At 42.8% G+C, this 23,222-nt stretch overlaps 1 protein-coding gene across 3 annotated transcripts in view; it reads left to right on the forward strand.

Annotated features, from left to right (window-relative positions):
* LOC127575759 (protocadherin-9) overlaps nt 1-20,563 on the forward strand; it is a 728,604-nt gene extending 708,041 nt beyond the window's left edge. For all 3 annotated transcript variants that reach the window (XM_052025808.1, XM_052025809.1, XM_052025811.1), the window contains one exon: nt 16,574-20,563. In XM_052025808.1, the coding sequence (XP_051881768.1) occupies nt 16,574-16,950 (377 nt within the window). In that variant the 3' untranslated portion in view covers nt 16,951-20,563. The remainder of the gene's footprint in view (nt 1-16,573) is intronic.
* Nucleotides 20,564-23,222: the final 2,659 nt, after the last annotated feature.

Below are 23,222 nucleotides of genomic sequence, written 5' to 3' on the forward strand. Positions count from 1 at the left end.
GAGCGGGACTGGAGTCGGGAGACAGTGGCAGTCTGACGAAGGGTCTTGGCCTGAAATGTCGACTGTTCATTTCCCTCCATGGATGCTGCCTGACCTGCTGAGTTCTTCCAGCATTTTGTGTTCGTTGCTCCAGAGTTCCAGCATCTGCAGTCTCTCGTGTGTCAAGGTTGGAGACGGCTGCTGGAAGGAGATAAGCAGGAACACAAAGAGCTGCCAGTGCTGGACTCTGATGTAAGGAGGTGAGAATTGGGACCATTAGGGGAGAGATGTATGGCAGGTGGAACCAGAACCATATAGTGGAGGGAGTGGGGGGAACCTGTGGGTGAACTCTGAGCATTAAAGTCACTGGCCACTGATGGTAATTTGCAGTCTCATACTTTGGACCTTGATGACTCTTGCATACATTATTTATAAAGAATGATGCACTGGAGACTATTGTACCCTGCATTTCTTAATAATCCCTCCTGGTTGACAGAGTTGAAAACTTTTGTTGGGTCAAGAACTTTTTTATTATTATTACTATTTATTATTGTCACATGTACTGAGGTACAGTGAAAAACTTGTCTTGCATACCGTCCATACCGATCAATTCATTACACAGTGCATTGAGGTAGTACAAGGTGAAAGCAATAACAGAATGCAGAATAAAGTGTTACAGTTACAGAGAAAGTGCAGAGCAAGCGATAAGATGCAAGTTCACAACGAGTGTGAGGTCAAGATTCCATCTTATGGTACTAGGGAACTATTCAATAGTCTTATAACGGTGGGATAGAAGCTGTCCTTGAGCCTGGTGGTTAGAGGTGCTGCCTCTATTTTTCTTGGATATGTTGGCCAGTGAAGGCCAAATCCTTATCCCTAGCAATCTGATGTATACTTCATCAATACATCACTTCATCAGAGCACAAGCCACCAGGCTCAAAGACAGCTTCTATCCCACTGTTATCAGACTCTTGAATGGACCTCTCATTGGCTAAGAGATGAACTCTTCATCTCCCAATCTACATTGTCGTGGCCCTTGCACTTTATTTGACAACCTGTACTGCACTTTCTCTGTAACTTCAGGATTATATTCTGCATTCTGTTTTCTTTTTACTACCTCAATGTACTTATGAATGGTATGATTTGTTTGGATGGCATGCAAAACACAGCCTTTTCACTGTATCTCGGTACATGTGACAATAATAAACTAATTCCAATAAATACTTGCGCAGTCACGACTCCTGCTGAAATTGTATTTCTGGAAGTCATCACTTAGTTTTCTGTAAATTACTGAAACCTCATACCGTCAATTTTCCTCTTATTGGCAAACACTTCTTAGTGTTTTACTCTGTACATAATGTATAAAGCACATTATAACATACAAATCACATTTAAAAATTAATTTAGCTGTACAAAAACATTACTGAGAAAGATTGACAAGGATCTTTATCCATAATCCAAATATATCCATGCTTTGAATACTGTTCAGTCATAGAGTCATAGAGCAATACAGCACCAAAACAGGTCCTTCGGCCCAACTCATTCATGCTGACCAAGGTGCCCACCTGCTTGTCCTATTTGCCTGCATTTGGAGCATTTCCCTCTGAATCTTTCCTATCCATTTACTCATCCAGATGTCTTTTAAATGTTATTGTTGTACCTGCCTCAACTGCTTCCCCTGGCAGCTCGTTCCATATGCACACCACCCTCTGCGCGAAGAAGTTGCCCCTCAGGTATTTTCCCCTCTCACAAATCTATGCCATAGAGTTTTCGATTCCCTTTCCCTGGGGAAACAAACTCCGTGCATTCACTCCATCTATGCCCCTCATGACTTTATACACCACTAAAAGGTCACCCTCAGTCTCCTACATTCCAAGGAATAAAGATCTGGCCTGCCCAACCTCTCCCTATAACTCAGGCCCTTGAGTCCTGGCAGCATCCTTGTAAACCTTCTTAAGTAGAAGATTTGGGATCTCAAAATCTGTAGGAAATCTCCTATTGATTATAGATTTTGCACTGTCTGGAGTAAACGTCTAAAATTGTTGAAGGATATCCATTCATTTCTAGTTTTAGAAGGTGATTACATTTTAATAAAGTCAATTTTAATGAAAGAGTGTAAAATACTAAATGTGCAACTCTTGTTTTCATGTATAATGAAATAAGAAACTTTCACCACATGCCCTGACATCTAACAACGTTTAAAATTTTAAGCCAAGTCATTGACTACCCAAGTGCGAGGCTCAATGAGTTCCAAAGTTTCTAAGGTATCAATATGCCAGGTTTGAAGAACATCTGGCTTGCAGTCATCTTCTAATTGCTGTGCAGAGTAGATCAATAAAGTGCTCTGGGGGCTGTGTAAAGAAGTGTGATGAAGAAATGTTTGCCTTTTCCAATACGTCGATCATGGCCTGCATTTGTTTGGAGCAGGTTCCTGATTTCCGTTTATCTTGAGATGAATGGATTTTCAGTCTGCAAGGAGCTGGGAAGTAAATCACAAGTTGATTGATGAGAAGTTGCCTGATGTTTTAATCTGAGCACGTCCAATCAAAATGCAAGTTTCACTGCACTGGACTAAAAGGAAAGGTGAAATAAAAACAGAAAATGCTGGAAATACTCAGGAGGTCAGGCAGGATCTGTGAGGTGAAGCAAAGAACAGAGTACAAATTGAAGTGTATTCTGCCAAAGCACAGGAGTTTCACAAAGCAGGCAAACTAGTAATGCAGTAGGGGTTGAGTGTAAAGAACATAAGAAATAGGAGCAGGAGGAGGCCATCTGGCCCGTCGAGCCTGCTCCGCCATTCAATAAGATCATGGCTGATCTGGCCGTGGACCCAGCTCCACCTACCTGCCTTTTCCCCATAACCCTTAATTCCCCTATTATGCAAAAATCTATCTAATTGTGTCTTAAATATATTTAATGAGGTCACCTTTACTGCTTCCCTGGGCAGAGAATTCCACAGATTCAGTACTGTCTGGGAAAAACAGTTTTTCCTCATCTCTGTCCTAAATCTATTCCCCCAAATCTTGAGGCTATGTCCCCTAGTTCTAGTCTCACCTACCAGTGGAAACAACCTTCCTGCCTCTATCTTGTCTATGAGTTGGTAGAAGTGTTAGAAATGGCCTTCAGGTTTGTAAATGGTAAAGGTGTTCTATTATAAAGCAATATGTGACTTCAACCAAATGTCGAGAGTGTGAGGCTCCTAAATATTGTATAACCTCTAGTGTAGTGTGAGCCTTCATCCAAATAACTACTTAACACAAAATTTGATGGATTTTGCACAATGGATAAGAGTGTAGGAAACTGCAACTGGTAACCAAAAGAAGTTTAAAAAATATATATTTATGCTACGATATGACATGATCTCATCTTTATACGTTTCCTGCCTTTGCTTTTCCACTGAATGCACTCAGTGTAGGCTTGATTAAGAAGCAATCTTTCAACGGCTGCAAGGTGACTGTCCAATGGAGATTGTGCCATAGCTTTCCGAGTCTATAGAACGCTCAAAGCAGCTGCACAGGTTGACTCTGTGGTTAAGAGGGCATATGGTGTATTGTCCTTCATCAATCGTGGAATTGAATTTAGGAGCCGAGATGTAATGTTGCAGCTATATAGGACCCTGGTCAGACCCCACTTGGAGTACTGTGCTCAGTTCTGGTCACCTCACTACAGGAAGGATGTGGGAGCCATAGAAAGGGAGCAGAAGAAATTTACAAGGATGTTGCCTGGATTGCGGAGCATGCCTTATGAAAGCAGGTTGAGTGAACTTAGCCTTTTCTCCTTGGAGTGACGGAGGATGAGGGGGGACCTGACAGAGGTCTATAAGATGATGAGAGGCATTGATCGTGTGGATAGTCAGAGGCTTTTTCCCAGGGCTAAAATGGTTGCCACAAGAGGACACAGGTTTAAGGTGCTGGGGAGCAGGTACAGAGGAGATGTCGGGTAAGTTTTTTACTCAGAGAGTGGTGAGTGCGTGGAATAAGCTGCCGGCAACGGTGGTGGAGGCAGATACGATAGGGTCTTTTAAGAGACTTTTGGATAGGTACACGGAGCTTAGAAAAATAGAGGGCTATGGGTAAGCCTAGTAATTTCTAAGGTAGGGATATGTTCGGCACAACTTTGTGGGCCGAAGGGCCTGTATTGTGCTGTAGGTTTTCTATGTTTCTATGTTTCTTACTGAGCGGGAATCTTCATGGGATTAATTACAATACTGCATGAGATGGGGAGACTCACAAGTACAACTGCAATCTTCCTGCTTCCTACTTGAGGGTTGCAATCTCTCACCTATTTTGAGTGCACTGATAATTCCCGATGACCTTCTATAAAAAGAATGAAAAAAGGTCCGCGAGTGAAGCAGGGTTAGGGATGGAGAGTTATGCCGTGTCCTTGTATCCGTCGCAAGAACGTTGTCTTTAGGGTGGAGTATGTGCACTCGTTGTGAGCATGTGCAATAGCTAATACAAGACAGAGGCATTAGGTTACTATTTTATTAGGCAGCAGCACGTGTTTAATTATTAATATAAGGAGCTAAATCATTGGAGCTTTCAAGTGCTTTTACAGAATATATAACAATAATGAAAGCGGGAGAAGAGGGCTTTTACTGACATTAGAGGTGCCAGTGAGAGAAGGCTGGAGAAAAGAAAAGGAGCCACAAGAGACTGTAGATGCTGGAATCTGGAGCAACAAACAAGGTTGGTATTGGTATTGGTTTATTACTGTCACTTGTACCGAGGTACAGTGAAAAACTTGTCTTGCATACAGTTCGTACAGATCAATTCATTACACAGTGCATTGAGGTAGTGCAGGGTAAACACAACAGCAGAATGCAGAGTAAAGTGTCACAGCTACAGGGAAGTGCATTGCAGGTAGACAATAAGGTGCAAGGTCATAACAAGGTAGACTGTGATGCTGGAGGAACTCAACAGGGTCGAGCAGCATCTGTGGAGGGAAATAGACAGTCAACATTTCGGGTCAAGACCCTTCATTTAGACTGACACATTCATCCAGAATGAAGGGTCTCGACCTGAAATGTCGACTGTCCATTTCCCTCCACAGACACTGCCTGACCCGCTGAGTTCTTCCAGCACCTTGTTTGTTGGAGCAAAGAAGATTTGATAGAGGCACAAAAAATCATGGTGAATTTAGGAAGGGTTAGGAGGTGAAGGCTTTCCTGATAGCAGATGGTTCAAGGACCAGGAACACAGATCTAAAGTCTTCGGCAAGGGGTGCAAGGTGGATGTAGAGAAAAACATTTCACACAGCAAGCAATGATGATCTGCAGTTTACTGTCTGATAGGACGTGTACAGAAATTTCAAAAAGGGATTTGGATAGGCACTTGAGAGAAAAGTGTCAGGCACAGTGCAACAGTGCCTCACAGCTCCAATGACCACGGTTCAATCCTGACCTCTGGTGTTACTTGTGTGAAGTTTGCATATTCTCACTGTGACTGCGTGGGTTTCCCCCCCGGGTGCTCTGATTGATAAATGCAAGTTGGGAGGTTAATTGATGACTGTAAATTGCGCCTAGTGTACAGGTAAGTGGTAGAAGGTTGGAGAAGTTGATGGGCCCCGTGGGAAGAATAAAATGGTACTAATGTAGAAAGGTGCTTGATGGTTGTTGTGGTCTTGGTGGGCTGAAGGGTCTACTTTCATACTTATTGTGAGGAAAGAGCAGGGTTTAGGTGAGACTGACAGGACTGCTCATCGGAAGGCTTTCTGTGCCAGAATGAGTCTATGATGGAACAGACTGTCCTTCATAGAAGCTCCGATATTACCTTGTATGGAAGCAAGAGGCATCATCCAGCAGTCCTGTGGCCCACTGGACAATGACAGTGAGAAGTCACAGTGGCAGAGGTTGAGAGGATAGACCAATATTTAGAATGGATGGGTTGTCTAATGAGGAAAGGTTACACAGGCTGAATTGGATCAGCAGGAAATGCATTGGTTATTAACTTCCAAAATTCTGTAGATTATGGAAATGTTGCTTCAGATTGGGGGAGTGGAAGTGTAACACATGATTTAAAAAAGGAGGGAGAAAGAAAACAGAACTACAGATTGGTCAAGTTAAAATTAGTCACAGGAAAATACTAGAATTTATTACAAAAGGTGCAATAACATGACACTTGGAAAATATAAATGGGATTAAACAAAATTGACATGGATTTCTTGAAGGAAATTTGTGTTTGACAAATCTATTGGAGTTTTTTCAGGATGTTTCTATTTTCTATTTCTATTTAGTTAATTATTGTCACATGTGCCTAGACACAGTGAAAAGCTTTTGTTTGCGTGCCATCCAGACAGATCATTCCAAACAAAAGTACATTGAGGTAGTAAAAAGAAAATAGAATGCAGAATATAGTGTTGCAGTCACGGAGAAAGTGCAGTGCAGGCAGACAAATAAAGTGCAAGGGCCATGACGAGGTAGATTGGGAGATCAAAAGTTCTGCTTCCAGGCAGACAAACCAATTCCAACCTGTTCAGGTACTTACACTATAGCAATCTATAAAGGAAGAGCAGTTAGTCAAATAGTAGAAATGTTAAAGAGGGAGGCGATCTAATACTACATATGTAACAGCCAGGTTGAGGCTGCAATGTGGGGTGATGTGGAATGTGGATGGCTATCCCAAGGGTCTAAACTTTTAACTTATTTTGGCATCAACTGTTATGGGTTAACTCACACTGACTTCGCAGTCTTTACGTATATGTGGCAAACAATGGGGAGAAGGTTGCTGGAAGTCTAGCTTTCTGCAAAGAAGTTGCATTTCACTTCGGGGATCGTGGACACACACCTTGGAGGAAGCTTTCCTCTCTCAAGATAAGTTCTTTTATCATGGTTAATTTAAATTTACTGCGACACTCCAGTACATAAGAACAGAACAATGCAAGAATTAGGTGCAGGAGTTAGCCATTTGGCACTGTGAGCCTGCTCCTGCATGAGTGATTCATGTTGTCTGCTGAACACACATGCATTTTACATGTTGTACATCATTGGCACTATTGTGCACGTCCGTTCACTTCTGTGTCTTGACTTGTCATTCACACGGAGGATCCAGAAGTAAAATATCAAATTTCAAGTTCAATGCAATAGGGGTAATAGTGTGATTCTGTCTGTGGAAGGAATAGTAGGGACTGGGACCTCTTCAGTTTCGAGCGTCACCCAGGCTAGGACTTTATTCACAGGTGAGGATTTTATTTATTGGAGTGTAGGAGAATGAGGGTTGGTATCGTCGAGGTGTTTAAAATCATCAGGGGCGTTGATAGGGTGAACATGCATCATCTTTTTCCCAAAGTTGGGGAATCAAGAACTAGAGGGCATAGGTTTAAGGTGAAAGGGGAGAGATTTAATAGGAACCTGAGGAGCAACTTTTTCACCCAGAGGGTGGTCAGTATATGGAACGAGCTGCCAGAAGAAGTGGTTGAGGCAGGTACATTAACAACATTGAAAAGGCACTTGGACAGGTACATGAATGGGAAAGGTTTAGAGGGATGTGGACCCAATATGGACAAATGGGACTGGCTTGGATGGGCATCTTGGTCAGGATGGATGAGTTGGGCTGAAGGGCCTGTTTCCATGCTGCATTACTCGATGACTCTACGATCAAGATGGTAAGAGAAATGTTGGAGTAGAGAGTGGACTTATTTCCCCCCATTCTTGGTCATTTTGACTTTAATAAACCAATAGTAATAAACCAATTTACCAATATATCTACCCTTGGCCAGGAAACAAAAATCAGCTGTTGATTTCTCCCTCTGCTAAAACTAGGACCTTGTTTGGTAAATTGCTGCTTGTGTGTCTGGGTCGTAGACTCTGGGGTTAGAGAATTGAAAAATGGAATTAATGTCGGATTTGTGTGAATGGGTGGCTCATGGTTGGCACGGACTCAATGGGCCGAAGGTCCTGTTTCTACGCTGCATCTCTCCATGACTCTATGACAATTGGCCATTGAGTCTGAGATTGGAAGATTTCATGCACACGCCATACTAAATCTAGGCCCACTCCACAGAGAGAGAACACTACACTGTCAGAAGTGCTGTCTTTTGGAAGAGAGATTAAACACAGGCCCTGTTTTTTTTCTCTCAAGTGGTCGTTCATAGTTTCATGGAACTCTGTCACAAGAAAAACTGAGGAGGGTGTACCTCACTGTCTGCCCCCCCTCAGAAGTGGACAGCAGAAGTGGGAGTAAATGCTTGGTTAGACGGTAGGCCGGGACAATTGTAGTGACATGCAAATGACAGGAGTACCTAATCCAATGATTTGCATTCTAACAAGATGCTCTTGCCTTGACCAAAAGGTGCTGGGCTAGAGCCAAGATGTAAAATCCCGGCCTCTCTTTGGCAGGTGTGAGCATTGCACAGTATGTCCCTGGATGGCTGCATATGCGTGAGCAGCAATGATACAAGTTATTTGGCAGCCCTGATGAATATGCTTTGCTTAATTGTCAGGAAGGATGATCAATTCAGTTTATCATCAAACAAATCATTTGAGCATTTCTTTATTCATAGCCTGACCTCATGAGGGGAGTGATCCCTTGGGGAGAAAGTACAGAGGGTTCGGTATTTTTTTCTTGCAAGCGAAGCAATTACTGAGATTGATATTAGCAGATGAAAGATTAATGCATTTAAAGCAGCATTCTTTTGCTATCCTAATGAAAGCATCTGAAATCAAAGGCAGATTTGGTGCAGCAGGACACTAGTCAGCCCATCATGCTTGTACTAGCTGATTGCAAGACTCATTATGAGGCTCTCAGGCAGGAAATTGGAAGATTAAATTGGGAACAGATGTTCTCAGGGAAAAGTACGGAAGATATGTGGCTAATATTCAGGGAGTATTTGCGTGGAGTTCTGCATAGACATGTTCCAATGAGACAGGGGAGTCACGAGAGGATACAGGAACCGTGGTGTACGAAGGCTATAATAAACCTAGTCAAAAGGAAAGGAAAAGCATGCAAAAGGTACAGAGAGCTCGGTAATGTTAGAGATCTGGAGGAGTACAAGGCTAAAAGGAAGGAACTTAAGTAAGCGATTAAGAGAGCCAGAAGGGGACATGAGAAGGCCTTGGCGGGCAGGATTAAGGAAAACCCCAAGGCATTCTACAAGTATGTGAAGAGTAAGAGGATGAGATGCGAAAGGATAGGGCCTATCAAGTGCAGCAGTGGGAAAGTGTGTATGGATCCGGAAGAAATAGCGGAGGTACTTAATGAATACTTTATGTCAGTATTCACTACGGAAAAGGATCTAGGGGATTGTAGTGGGGACATGCAGCGGCCTGAAAAGCTTGAGCATGTAGATATTAGAAAAGAGGTGGTGCTGAAACTTTTGGAAAGAATCAAGTTAGATAAGTCGCCGGGACCGGATGAGATGTACCCCAGGTTGCTGTGGGAGGCGAGGGAGGAGATTGCAGAGCCTCTGAAGATGATCTTTGCGTCGTCGATGGAGACGGGAGAGGTTCCGGAAGAACGGAGGGTTGCGGATGTTGTTCCCTTATTCAAGAAAGGGAGTAGGGATAGCCCAGAAAATTATAGACAGGTGAGTCTTACTTCAGTGGTTGGTAAGCTGATGGAGAAGATCCTGAGAGGCAGGATTTATGAACAGTTGGAGAGGTATAATATGATTATGAATAGTCAGCATGGCTTTGTCAAGGGCAGGTCCTGCCTTACGAGCTTGATTGAATTTTTGGAGGATGTGACTAAGCACATCGATGAAGGGAGAGCAGTAGATGTGGTGTATATGGATTTCAGCAAGGCATGTGATAAGGTACCCCATGCAAGGCTTATGGAGAAGGTGAGAAGACATGGGATCCAAGGGGACATTGCAGTGTGGATCCAGAACTGGCCAGCCCACAGAAGGCAAAGAGTGGTTGTTGAAGGGTTGTATTCTGACTGGAGGTTGGTGACCAGTGGTGTACCTCAGGGGTCTGTACTGGGACCCTTGCTCTTTGTGATTTTTATAAACGACCTGGATGAGGAAGTGGAGGGGTGGGTTAGTAACTTTGCGGATGACTCAAAGGTTGGGGGTGTTATGGATAGTTTAGAGGGCTGTCAGAGGTTACAGAGGGACATAGATAGGATGCAAAGTTGGGCTGAGAAGTGGCAGATGCAGTTCAACCCAGATAAGTGTGAAGTGGTTCATTTTGGTAGGTCAAATATGTTGGCAGAATATAGTATTAATGGTAGGACTCTTGGCAGTGTGGAGGATCAGAGGGAATCTTGGGGTCTGAGTCCATAGGACGCTCAAAGCGGCTGTGCAGGTTGACTCTGTGGTTAAGGAGGCAAATGGTGTATTGTCCTTCATCAATCGGGGAATTGAATTTAGGAGCCGAGAGGTATTTTTGCAGCTATATAGGTCCCTGGTCAGACCCCACTTGGAGTATTGTGCTCAGTTCTGGTCGCCTCACTACAGGAAAGATGTGGAAGCCATCGAGAGGGTGCAGAGGAGATTTACAAGGAAGCTGCCTGGAATGCGGAGCATGCCTTATGAAAGCAGGCTGAGGGAACTCGGCCTTTTCTCCTTGGAGGATGAGAGGGGAACTTGATAGAGGTGTATAAGATGATGAGAGGTATAGATCAGGTAGATAGTCAGAGGCTTTTCCCCAGGGCTGAAATGGTGGCCACAAGAGGACATAGGTTTAAGGTGCTGGGGAGTAGATATAGAGGAGATGTCAGGGGTAAGTTTTTTACTCAGAGAGTGGTGAGTGCGTGGAATGAGCTGCCGGCAACGGTGGTGGAGGCGGATACGATAGGGTCTTTCAAGAGACTGTTAGATAGGTACATGGAGCTGAATAAAATAGAGGGCTATGGGTAAGCCTAGTAATTTCTAGGGTAGGAACATGTTCAGCACAGCTTTGTGGGCCGAAGGGCCTGAATTGTGCTGTAGTTTTTCTATGTTCTTGTGTTCTTCTGATGTGTTCACTGGCTCTTCTCGACACTTTCAATCACAGAAGTTTAGCGGCACTTTCAGAAGCACTATCTAAAACCTTGTACTTAGTTACAAGACTCCATTTGCTGCACTGGCAGTAAAATAGCCTGCAGCTCTCCAAATCTACTTTTAAAGACAGCCTCCCAATTTCACGCTCGATGCTGGCTGGAAGCCCCTTCGGCGAAGCAAGAGTCGTTGGAGGACGCACGTGATCCTTGAAGAGGACACGCTAAAGGGGGATCAGGTTTTTGCTGGCTGAACAAGCCTGATTGTGCTCCAGGCAAGTTTGCTTAAAGCCAGCTGTGTTCAACCTTGGTGAGGAATCACTCCCTCACTGAAATCTATCCAGGAAGGGAGAGACAGATTTGAGATGGGGGCGGCAAGAAAATTTACAGCTGAACAGATTGTTTTCTTTTCCAAAATTAATTTTGTATTACGGAGTCATACAGCATGGAAACAGTCCCTTCCGCCCACCAAGTCTATGCCAACCATTTACACCAATCCTACACTAATCCCATTCTGTTTTCACATTCCTATCGTCCCCCTGGATTCTACCCCTCACCTACTCAATGGGGGCAACTTACAGATACCAATTAACTCAGCAACCCGCGTGTCCAAAACAGACACAGCCCTCCCCACCATCGACAGCATCTACATGAGGCACTGCATCAAGAAAGAGGCATCTATCATCAAGGATCCCCACCATCCGGGCCATGCCTTCTTCTTGATGCTTCCATCAGGCAGGAGGTACAGAAGCCTGAGGTCACACACCACCAGGTGCAGGAAGAGCTACTTTCTTACAACCATCAGGTTCTTGAACTGACCTGCACACCCCTAACCCTACCTCAGCAATGTGACACTACGGACCAACTCTTGCACTATCATGGACTTGTCTCTGATTGTTTTTCTTTTGCACTGTCTTGATTTGCACAGTCTTTACTGTCTTGTATAATTTACGTTCTGTGTGTTGTCTGTACCTACGAGCCGGTGATGCTGCTGCAAGCAAGTTTTTCATTCTACCTGTACCTCACCGTACTTGGCAACATGACAATAAACTCCACTTGACTGCTCTTTGGGATGTGGGAAGAAACCAGGGCACCTGGAGGAAACACTCACAGTTGCAGGGAGAACATGCAAACTCCACACAGACATCACTGGAGGATTGTCACTGGGGCTGTGAGGCAGCAGGTCAACGAGCTGTGCCACTATAAATTGTCCGCACAAAATGGGAATGTCACTGTTTGACACAACTCTTGTTCATGTTCATTATGAACTTGCTCCCCGCTTGCTGTTCACACTGTGCTTTTGATCAACTGATGACATGGCTTCAGATGGATGTCTCTGCACACCACAACTTTTGTTCTGGTGAATCATAACTCTGGTGACCCGAGTTTGGTCCTGACCTTGAGTGCTGTGTACACTTCCACATTCTCCCTCTGGCTTTCCATCAGGTGCCCTTGTTTCCTTCTTGAACCAAAGGATGTGCTGGGAGGTTGCCTGAGTTCTGTAAATGACTGCTGGTGTGGCGGGTCACAGGAGAATCAGGGGGAGTTGATGGGATTATGAGGAGAGAATAGGTTGCAGAGTGATAAGTGTGGAATGGGATCGCTCTGAGAGATGGCATAGGCTCGTTGGGCTGAATGGTCTTCTGTACTGTAAGGAATTACGAGAAAAGAGTGATTCGTTCCTTTAGAACATAAAACAGTACAGCACAGGAACAGGCCCTTCGGCTCACGATGTCTGTGCCAACCACGATGCCAATCTAACTAATCCCATCTGCCTGCACAGGATCCATACCCCTTCATTCTCTGCATGATCATGTGTCTGTCTAAATGCCTCTTCAACACCACTGCCATATCTGCTTCCACCACCACCCCTGGTAGTGTGTTCCAGGCACTTTCCACTCCCTGTGTAAAAAAAATTGCCCTGTACATCTCCCTTAAACTTCTCCCCACCCCTCACCTTAAAGCTGTACCCTCTAGTATTTGACATGTCTGCCCTGGGAAAGAGATTCTTGACTATCCACCCTTTCCATTGCCTCTCATAATTCTGTAAACTTCTATCAGGTTTCCCCCAACCTCAGTTGCTCCAGAGAAAACAATCCAACCTCTCCTTATAGCTAATACTCTCTAATCCAGGCAGCATCCTGGTGAACCTCCTCTGCACCCTGTTCAAAAGCCTCCACATTCTTCCTGTAATGAGGTGACTGGAACTGCACACAATACTCCAAGTACGGCCTAACCAGAGTCTGCGTTAACTCGGGGGCCAACAATTTGTTTGCACCACACAGCTTTTGTGTACACCAGGCAATATAATATCAGTGGAAAACCAGTCACTAAAATGTTATGCAGAACTTAGGGAGCTGATCCAGAGATTGGAAATTTCACTTCTGGATCTTCCAGTCTTGCAGTAGGAAGTTTTTGTTGCTGTGTGTGGCTCCTGTTTTAAGCGATTCACATGAGGCATTTCTGTTATAAACAACAGTGCAAAGTATGGTTTCTTTTAAAGAGAAGCACAGTAAATATTTCTTCTCAGTGAAGGTGAGGAGAATATTTTACCATTAGCAACAACAGATGGAAAGGTTCCAAATCACTTCATCTCAAGAGTATTGGCTCAAGGGTTGGAGGTGATTAATTTGCGTACCAACACTTCTTTCCAACAGATTATTGTAGAAAACCTATTTCAAAACCTCAGTTCCCACACAGCTCTCCCCTTCCTTATTTCCTGTATGTGTAGTGTGCATTCCAATTTCAACTAAATACATTTCAGGAAGGAGTAAACGTATTTTCTCTGGCAGCATTAGCATGAAGGTGCAACATATAACAATAAATCTTGTGGAATTCAGTTTTCATTTATCATTCAATGAAAATGATGTACAATATCATCTGTTAGCAACAGAGAGTGTGAATGAGGTACCTGACAGCTCAAAAAGTAGGCCATCAAGAAATCGTTTCAAAGCTTGACTGTCGTGTGAACAAAACATAACACGACACATAGATTGTCCTCTATTACTGAGATAATAATTGTTTGTACCCATTAATATTTGGTCAGCTATTCCCCCTTAACTTCGCCTAACAGTTCAGAGTCCAGGCTGGTACAATGGACTATTTAAGACAAAGACCTTGGAAATAAAATCTCTTTGCTGCAGAGTAAGCAAAAGATTACAAGTGAAAATTAATAAGGGAATAATTAATATAGGGACTGTTACAGAGAATAACATTGTTAGGCTCAAAGTAATCCTCAATTACTTATGCAAAATCCTATTACACAAAAGAAAGTAAATAATCTCTGGTCGTTAGTAGACCCAATAGCACATAATAATCTCAGATTAATAAAAAGAATACATTAGCCCATACCTACAATACAGCCTCCGGTGACTGGTCAGCTACAATGGCACTAGACATGGAATATTAACTGGTTATTGGCCAAGTTGTCTTTCTTGATGATGTTGTTTTGACATCTCTGATCATTCCTTAAAACAGGCAATTTCCCAACATCATCATTTTTGATTCTGCGAGATTAGTGACTGAATTTGTGACTTTTTCCCCTCTTCTGCTTGTATCTTAGCAACACCTCTTAAACGTGAGGGCAAATGTTTGATACCCCATTGTCTTCCTGTTACAACAGCTCACAATATCACAGCTGTTTTGCAGTATCCCATTGTATTTTTAAGAATCGTTAGTCCCACATGACATAGTACTTCATAAAATTTGTCCAGACTTCTACAGTTGGCCAAGTTAGTTTATGTTCACAGCCCTGACCATTAACAATCCCAGCAGACCAAAGACGAAAATGTCCTTTCCTTTATCTCAAAGAATCTCAGGGATATTCTGACACAAGAGGAGGTCATTCATCCATGCCTGTTCCTACAAGATCAACCCCATCCATCCCATTCCACCACTCTTTCCCCAAAGCCTTGCAGCTATTCTCCTTCAAGTGCCCATCCCATTCTCTCGGGGATTGTTTCTGTCTTCACCCACCTTTACTGGCAAGGAGCTGCAGATGATAGTTACCCTCCTGATCGGGAAGTTTCTCTCGATATTCCCTATTGTTCACAATTTTAAATCTGTGTCCCCCGATCCTTGAACCATCTGCCAATGCAAATGGCTTCCCTCAGTTTGCCCTCTCTGAATCCATCATTAAAAAACAAACTGCTGGAGGAACTCAGTGGGTCAAGCAGCATCTGTGGAGGCAAAGGGAGAGTTGACATTTCAGGTCAGAAATGACGTAGGGTCTTGACTATGTCAGTTATCCCTCTGCATCCACAGATGCTGCTTGACCCACTGAGTTCCTCCAGCAGTTTGTTAACTTGCTCCAGATCCCAGCACCTGCAGTCCTTTGTGTCCCTCTGACCTCCTACATCTGTATCAAATCTCCTCGCAAACTTCTTTGGTCCAGGGAGAGAGAACAACCCCAGCTCCTCCTGTCTAACCTTGTCCCTCATCTCTCGAAACAATTCAAAAATCTCTTCTGCCTCCTCTCTGGGATGAACGGAAATCAAACGCAATTTCCCCTTGTAATACCTTTCAGTATAATTTTTGCCACTGTTCAGTTGGTCAGATCAGAAGAATGAAACTTTTATTCTGACTTCAGAATGTTTATCAAGCACAGTGGAAATAAAACTCCCTTGGAGTGGTATTCACAACTGGTGTGTCCATCAATGGTATGTGAGAAACAAAGGACTGCAGATGCTGGAATCTGGATGAAAAACATGACGATGCTGGAGGAACTCAGCAGGCCAGGCAGCATCCGTGGAGTAAAGCAGGCGGTCAATGTTTCGGGTCAGGACCCTTCTTCAGGACTGAAGATAGGAAAAGGGGAAGCCCAATATATAGGAGGGAAAAGCAGAGCAGGGATAGGTGGACAAAAGAGGGGAGGTGAGGTGGGCACAAGGTGGTGATAGGTAGATGCAGGTAAGAGACACAAGGTGGTGATAGGTAGATGCAGGTAAGAGACACAAGGTGGTGATGGGTAGATGCATCTACCTTATGCCCACCCTACCTCCCCTCTTTTGTCCACCTATCACTGCTCTGCTTTTCCCTCCTATATACTGGGCTTCCCCTTTTCCTATCTTCAGTCCTGAAGAAGGGTCCTGACCCGAAACATTGACCCCTGCTTTTCTCCATGGATGCTGCCTGGCCTGCTGAGTTCCTCCAGCATCATCGTATTTTTCATCAGTGGCGTGTGAGATCTGGCTGAGTGAGGGGACTAAGCAGTCACAGAGAGACACGGCACGGAAACAGGCCCTTCAGCCCCCTGAGTCCACACCCACCATCAAACACCCATTTACATTCATGCTAATTTTTATTCTCCCCACATTGTCATCAACTCCCCCTAGATTCTACCCCTCACCTACACTCGGGGCAATTTACAGTGGCCAATTAACTGACCAACTTGCACATCTTTGGGATGTGGGAGGAAACTGGAGCACCTGGAGGAAAGACACACACTCACAAGGAGAACGTGCAGACTCCATGCAGACAGCACTGGAGGTCAGGAGTGAAGGCGGCAGCTCTGTTGATGGTGTCACTCTGCTGCCTGTACCTGTTTGTCTTAATTGAAGCAGAATGAGGAAGCTGCTTACCTGCGATTCAAATACTAGTTTGAGCACCTATTGGAAATGTAAGACAGTACCCTGAGCCACGCCATTAATGAACACTTCTCTTTGTCTCTGCTTTTTTAGGTGATGTTCCACTTGGTCCCAGAGGCTTAGCCGAAGCAACAGAGATGTGCACTCAAGAATGCTTGGTGCTCGGGCACTCAGACAACTGTTGGATGCCTCCAGGTCTTGGCTCGTATCAGCAGCTCAAATCCCCCCTCTCCACTTTCGGATCCCAGAAGGAATGGATCAAAAAGGATAAGTTAATTAACGGCCACGCGCTTTCAAGGACCTGGAAGGAAGATGGCAACAGAAGCCAGTTCAACGACAGGAAGCTGATTGGCTGTGGTGATGGGCATTATACCAGTGGGAACCCAATGACGGACATTCCCCTGGCCAGTCTGAAGTCTTACAAACAGACACCATCATCCCTGGAGACAGCTAAAGAACATCAACTATGAAGAGTACTTTGCCATTGTCCAGCTGTTAACTCATGTCAGCCTGGTTGTAGGCACTAGTGGTAGAATATGCTAATCCTTTATGTCCGAATTCTGTGTTACGGGTAGGACTTTAGACCACTGTTGCAGCAAGTACTTGAAGTTGTCTGTGTTTTAGGAACCATGAGATTTGATAATTCTGTAGTCCACTCGATGTAAAACAGGAAGGAGCTAAACTTCACAACAGAGGAGCTGGAACCCCACCAGAACAGCAAAAAAAAATCAGTGGGACCACCTCGCATTTGTGACTTGGAGACGCTGAGGAAACAATATAAAACAAGTGAAGCAGAACTTGTGGAGGAACAAATAAATGCTGCTTTTAATTGAGACCAATTGCTGCTGACATATGTAATGAGATAGGAAAAAGAATCTGAAATGCAAGCAAGATTAACCATGACTGTTAAATGGGCAATCCAGCTTTAAGTGATCCAAGCGAACATTCAAAGTGTTTGTAAATAGGACAACTCATTAGTAAGACCTATTTTATGAAACTATATTCTTCCCAAACTGTAGCAAAAGACTGTGCTATCATACCACAACCGTCCCCCTCTCTTTGTCTGCATCCTCCTTAGAGTTTCTTTGAAGCTTCATGTTGCTGAATACCCGGTGAAAATGGTTGAGTGTTTGTAAACCGTCCAACAGCACTGTTTCCACGCTCACAGGACATTTAATGTGTCGTGCCTTCATTATGTACTAGAGCATAATACTAGTTGTCATAGGGGTCGACGAAGATTCTTACTTCTAGCTTTCTCTGTGCCTGGCAGGTACCAGCATCGTTTAGTTGTTCAGAATGAGGAAATCTTCAATGCAGCTTCTAATAGCATGTTTGAGCAAATGAGAATCAATGCTTTGTTTTCTTTTTGATTTTAAAATTCAGCAGTCTGGGCATGGTAAGCCAATTTAACAATTCGGTAGATAGCATGTTTTTTGCAGAAATGGATGATTTTCTTTCAAACACATTCCAATATAGGTACACGGAGAGAAACTAAGTAAAAATCATATAAAAAAATGAAAAAAAAACTAAATAAAAAGTGGCAACCGAAAAAAAAACCCCACATCAGTGCTCGTCTTAAAAACACCGCTGTCCCTATTTTTTGGGGTTTCATTCCCAAACATTCTCAGAATCACTTGTGAAACCATGAATGGGAACGGGGAGCGTACATAATTAAAGCTTGTGTTTGATTTAAACTGGAAAGTACGAGATCAATGAGAGACTGCTTTGTAACACGACTCAGTAATCCATTTCTACCTGTTATTTATATCTACTGTTATTTATTTTGATACATATAGCGTACTTTTTGAGAAGTTTTTATATAGAGAAAATCGGGGTGTTGTCATTGAGTGCAATGGGTCAATAGCATGAATTTGACACAAGGTTCATATATTAATTGCAAAGATTATTTTAATGTAACATATTTTAGCAATGGAAGTTACAAAATATAAAGGATCACAAATACAGGGGTATTTAGTACGCTGTATATATTACAATTGAATAACATTCTCCCTAATGTATTAAATGTTCCCATTAGTTTAATCCTACAATTGTTAATTTTCCAGAGAGATTTTATTTCTGTGTAATACTGTTCAACAAATAACATCTTTAATGTAACCATAAAGAAAGGAATAATTGAAAAATATTTTTAAACTTAGGATACTTGTCAGGTAAAATACATTTTTCTTAGAATATGTGTTGATAAAATATCCACTGAATATAAGCAACATGTAACTAAACATTAGGGTTCAACTCTGAAGGTGTTTCTGATACTGAGCTTTGAAAAGATAGCATGTTAGTATGAAGTTGACAATGGATTTATGTGAAAAACACTATGTATAAGGGTTTGCTGCACCTTTAACTGTCATATGCTGAAAACATTTTTGAACCCTCTGTGATTGGATGCAAATGCAAAACGAACTTGCATTTATGAAAGTGCCCTTCATGACCTCAGTACATCCTGCTACCATCCCCAACCCCCACTCCAAAATTCTCTCCAGCCAAGGAATTCCTTTTTTTGAAGTCCAGTCATTGTCAAGCTGTAGAAAAGGTGAAATCTGATCTCCACACATCCATGTGTGAATGGCCATTTGCTGTCTACTTATTAAAGTGATGTTGGGTTGAGGAACGAAATGCTGGACAGACAGTCAAGTCATATCACCCTGCTCATCGAGTAATGGCTGTGGATTCTTTAGTGACGACCAAAGCCTCCTTCAAACAAAGCAGCTGAAAAGTGGCCTGACCTCTGGGCAGAAAGGGTTGACCTGGGCGATGGGCCAAGTTTCTGGTGGCATGCTTACTGAGACCGAGAGTGTGACAACTCATCCACTCTTGTATGTGCTAAATGCACATGCACCAGAATAGGACTTGCTCACACAACCTCCTGGGTTAAAAGCAAACTTTATTACCAAATGGATGAAGGTAAGTTTCATAAAGTTGTGGTGGCCTCTACAGGTGGAACTCTATCCTTCAGATAAGTCAAGTTCTTTGCTTCTGAAGACTGACAACATTTTTTTAAATCTATTCACCTCTTTAGGTGAATTGCCTTGAAAGTATGTGTATCCTTTTGCCACAGTTGAAGGAAACCTTCCTGCAGTTACATCAGACATGTAGGCATTTAAGTTTGCTCCTTAAATTTGTTTTAATATAAATCAATAGATTTGAATTTCAAGAATGGAGTTCAACATGCAACTGTTATAGAATTCCCTGGTTAGCACACAGAGGATGGATTTATAACCCATTGCCTTCCCCCTACTGCTACTCTCATCCCTGGAAGTGTGGAGTCTAACTAACAGAATGGCTAAAACTGAGGGAGGTTGTCACAACGCAATGCCTGATACCCTGCTCCCTCAAGGTCTTGGAAAGGGTTGGGACTTGGTGGCAGGAACGTGAGACAGAAGTAGGCCAAGAGGCCGGTGAAATTTGAAGACGCAAGATCCATGGAGAGTGGATAGTTTTATTCACACTCCTGAAAAATCTCAGGAGCATGTTCCTGTGTCGATCAACAGTAGAATCCTGCAGAGAGGGAGGAATATTTGGCTTTAAACAAACTAAATAACAATGATTTTAAAAAAAAGCCAAAAAGTAAATCCCTCGAACGGAAAAGACTTTATCTTTGGGTGTTCTACTGATCATCTGTATGCAATCAAGGAAAATTCCTGTAAGACAGGCTAGTGATTCCATATATAAATATATATATATAAATATATATACACTATTTAAATATGCATTTACTTACATGCTGAGCACTAGAAGAAAATACAAGAGTCACTTATTTGTGCTTGTGCATAGCACGGAAAGATTACGTCCATGTTTTCAGTTTTGACAGTCAACGTATTATACTTTCTGTAAGCAGTTCATGTGTCTTTGATTTTGTCGAAATGTTATGACGTGGGTCATGGCTGACCTGTTTAGTCACAGTAAAGTCTGTCAGTTTGCAAGAAGTGTTTAGATGACGATGGCAAAATATATGACAGTTATCCTTGTTACTGCATTGTTGGTTCAGCGTTATTTACAGTTATTCTGCTCTGCAATCAATGTTTGGCATTCTGTAGTGTGTTGTATAAATTCACCACTAGAATTGAATCCGAGTACAATGGTTCACATTAAACCTTGTTATTCTTCAAGCTCCTGGTGGTCTGGCTGTTACTCGTCTGCTCCTGGGACCTTCCACATCATGGATTATTTGTCTTCTTACTGTAATAATCAACAGAATTATCGTTGCTTGGTTCCCATATTCCCACCTTGGAGATAAACTGTTAAAAAGTAAAAATAAGAAAGGCTGTTCTGATAAACTTGCTATTCAAGTTGAGGTAAAAAAAAATCACAATGGGGAAAGTGTATCAAAACATCTAGCTAATGTTCCTATATTCATAGGTTCATCAATTTAATTAGCATGGAAACAGGTCCTTCAGCCCAACTTGTCCATGCCGACCAAGTTGCCTACCTGAGCTAGTCCCATTTACCTGCATTTGGCCCGTATCCCTCTGAACCTTTTTCTACCTAGAATCAGAATCAGATTCATTATCACTGACTTTTTTGACGTGAGATTTGTTTTGCAGCAGAAATACAGTGCAAAGGCACAAAATTACTATAAATTACAAAAATAAGTAGTGCAAAAAAGGAATAACGAGGTAGTGTTCATGGGTTCATGGACCATTCAGAAATCTGGTGGCGGAGGGGAAGGAGCTGTTTCTGAATCATTGAGTGGGGGTCTTCAGGCTCCTGTACCTCCTCCCCGATGGTAGTAACAAGAAGAGAGCATGTCCTGGATGGTGAGGGTCCTTAGTGATGGTTGCTGCCTTCTTGAGGCACCACTTCTTGAGGACGTACCCGTCTTAATGTCCTTTAAATGTTGTAATTGTACCTACCTCTACCACTTCCTCTGGCAGCTCTTTCCACATACCCACCACCCGCTGTGTGAAGAACTTACCCCTCAGGTCCCCTTTAAATCTTTCCCCTCTGACCTTAAACCTGTGCCCTCTGGTTTTAGACTCCCCTACCCTGGAGAAAGGACTGTGACCATTCACCTCATCTATGATTAAAATCAGCTACCTCTTTATGGGAGACACCAGAGACTGCAGATGTTGGAATCTAGAGCAACAAACAATCTGCTGGAGGAACTCAGCGAGTCGAGCAGCATCTGTGGGAGGAAAGGCATTGTCAATGTTTTGGTTCGAAACCATGCATCAAGACCTAATTATGGGATCTTGTTATGTGCAAATTGATAATTGTGACTATTCATTAAATAGAAAAAAAAACCTTTCGTTGGCCAAATACTTCAGTCCATCCAATCTCATAATCCCTTCTGGTCAGTAATTCCAAGTTTGCCAGAAATTATTCAAAGCTTCACCTATTTCAGGGAGTTAGCTTATAACATGTAAATACACCTGAATGGACTTCGATACACAATTCACTGGGTTTGAAGAAAGAATGTTACTGACTGTATAAAGATGAGTGTCATGGAGCTAAGTGGCTCCCGTACACAAAATTGTATTCTTAGAGGGAGTGAATCTCTTCCTTCAAGAGATTACTGACCCTTTATTATCTATTTGGCAGCTTGGGTGAATTCCCTTGAAAAGATGGGTTAAGTATGCTGTAGCCACAGTTAAAAGAAACCTTCTCACAGTAATTTGGCCCTTAATCACACCTGAAGTCAACAAATAACTCCCAATGATACACTCATGTCAGCATTCAGATTTACGCTTTGCGGTTGGCTGGAGAGCTAACTTATTGAGCCAATCAGAGGTTAGAATTTCTAACGTGTCACATTCAAAATGGACGACGGGGTCAGTGGCGTTGAAAGCAAATGGAGGAAAGGGTTAAGGAAAGAAAAAACAAGATCTCGAAACAGAAGAAGAAGCAAATGAGAAAGAAAAACTTAAAATAAGACAAGATGAAGTCTTTGATTTCTTTTTCGATATAATTTAATGATCTGATACCATGGAGTCGATATTACTTTCATGAAGTTATTGTTGATATTTAGTGACTATGGCTTATTTTAAAATCACAAGTGTAGGGCCCATTTAAAACCAACTGCGCCAAGTTTTAAGCCTGGCCAAGCTTAATCTATCAGTGATGAAGATGATATGAGCATTCACTGTTTGATCAAAAGTATTTAAAAGAGATAGGAACGGGCTTTACAAAAACAAGACAGATGTTCATGCTGATAATAGTTCTTCATGATTGATTTTTAAAGAGGCCCCAGAGGAAGGGATAACCTTTATCAACAGGAGCCAAAAGAATGCAATACAGATGCATCAGTTAATCCGCAACAATTCTTTGGGATGCATTCTTTTACATGCTGCGTAAAGAAGGAGTCACAATTGGTTCCATTGATTGGGTTCACTGCAGAAGTGAAATCAACTAAGGCTTTTGTTCTACTTGCTGTGACACAGAAGGAGGGCATTCAGCCCATAGGCCAAATCCCATCAACCCCCTTCGTTCTCTGTTGTTGCGCACCTTATTTTTCCCTCACATTCCACCAAATTCCATTTGGTTCTTTTGCCAGCTGCCTATGTGCTGAGGGATAAATTTCCAGCAGCCAGTTAACTGCCAGCACTTATTTGCTATATGGGCGGAAATCAGAACACTCAGCAGAAACCCAAGTGATCACAAGCAGGGCAAACTCTGCAGAGACAGCTCCTGACGTCAGGATGGGACTAGGTCCCTTGATCTGTGTGGCAGTAGCACTAACTTCTGCACCACAGTGCCACCCTCAAAGCTCAACTCTGAACAATTACAA

This window comes from Pristis pectinata, chromosome 11 (assembly GCF_009764475.1).
Source record: "Pristis pectinata isolate sPriPec2 chromosome 11, sPriPec2.1.pri, whole genome shotgun sequence".
NCBI lineage: Eukaryota > Metazoa > Chordata > Chondrichthyes > Rhinopristiformes > Pristidae > Pristis > Pristis pectinata.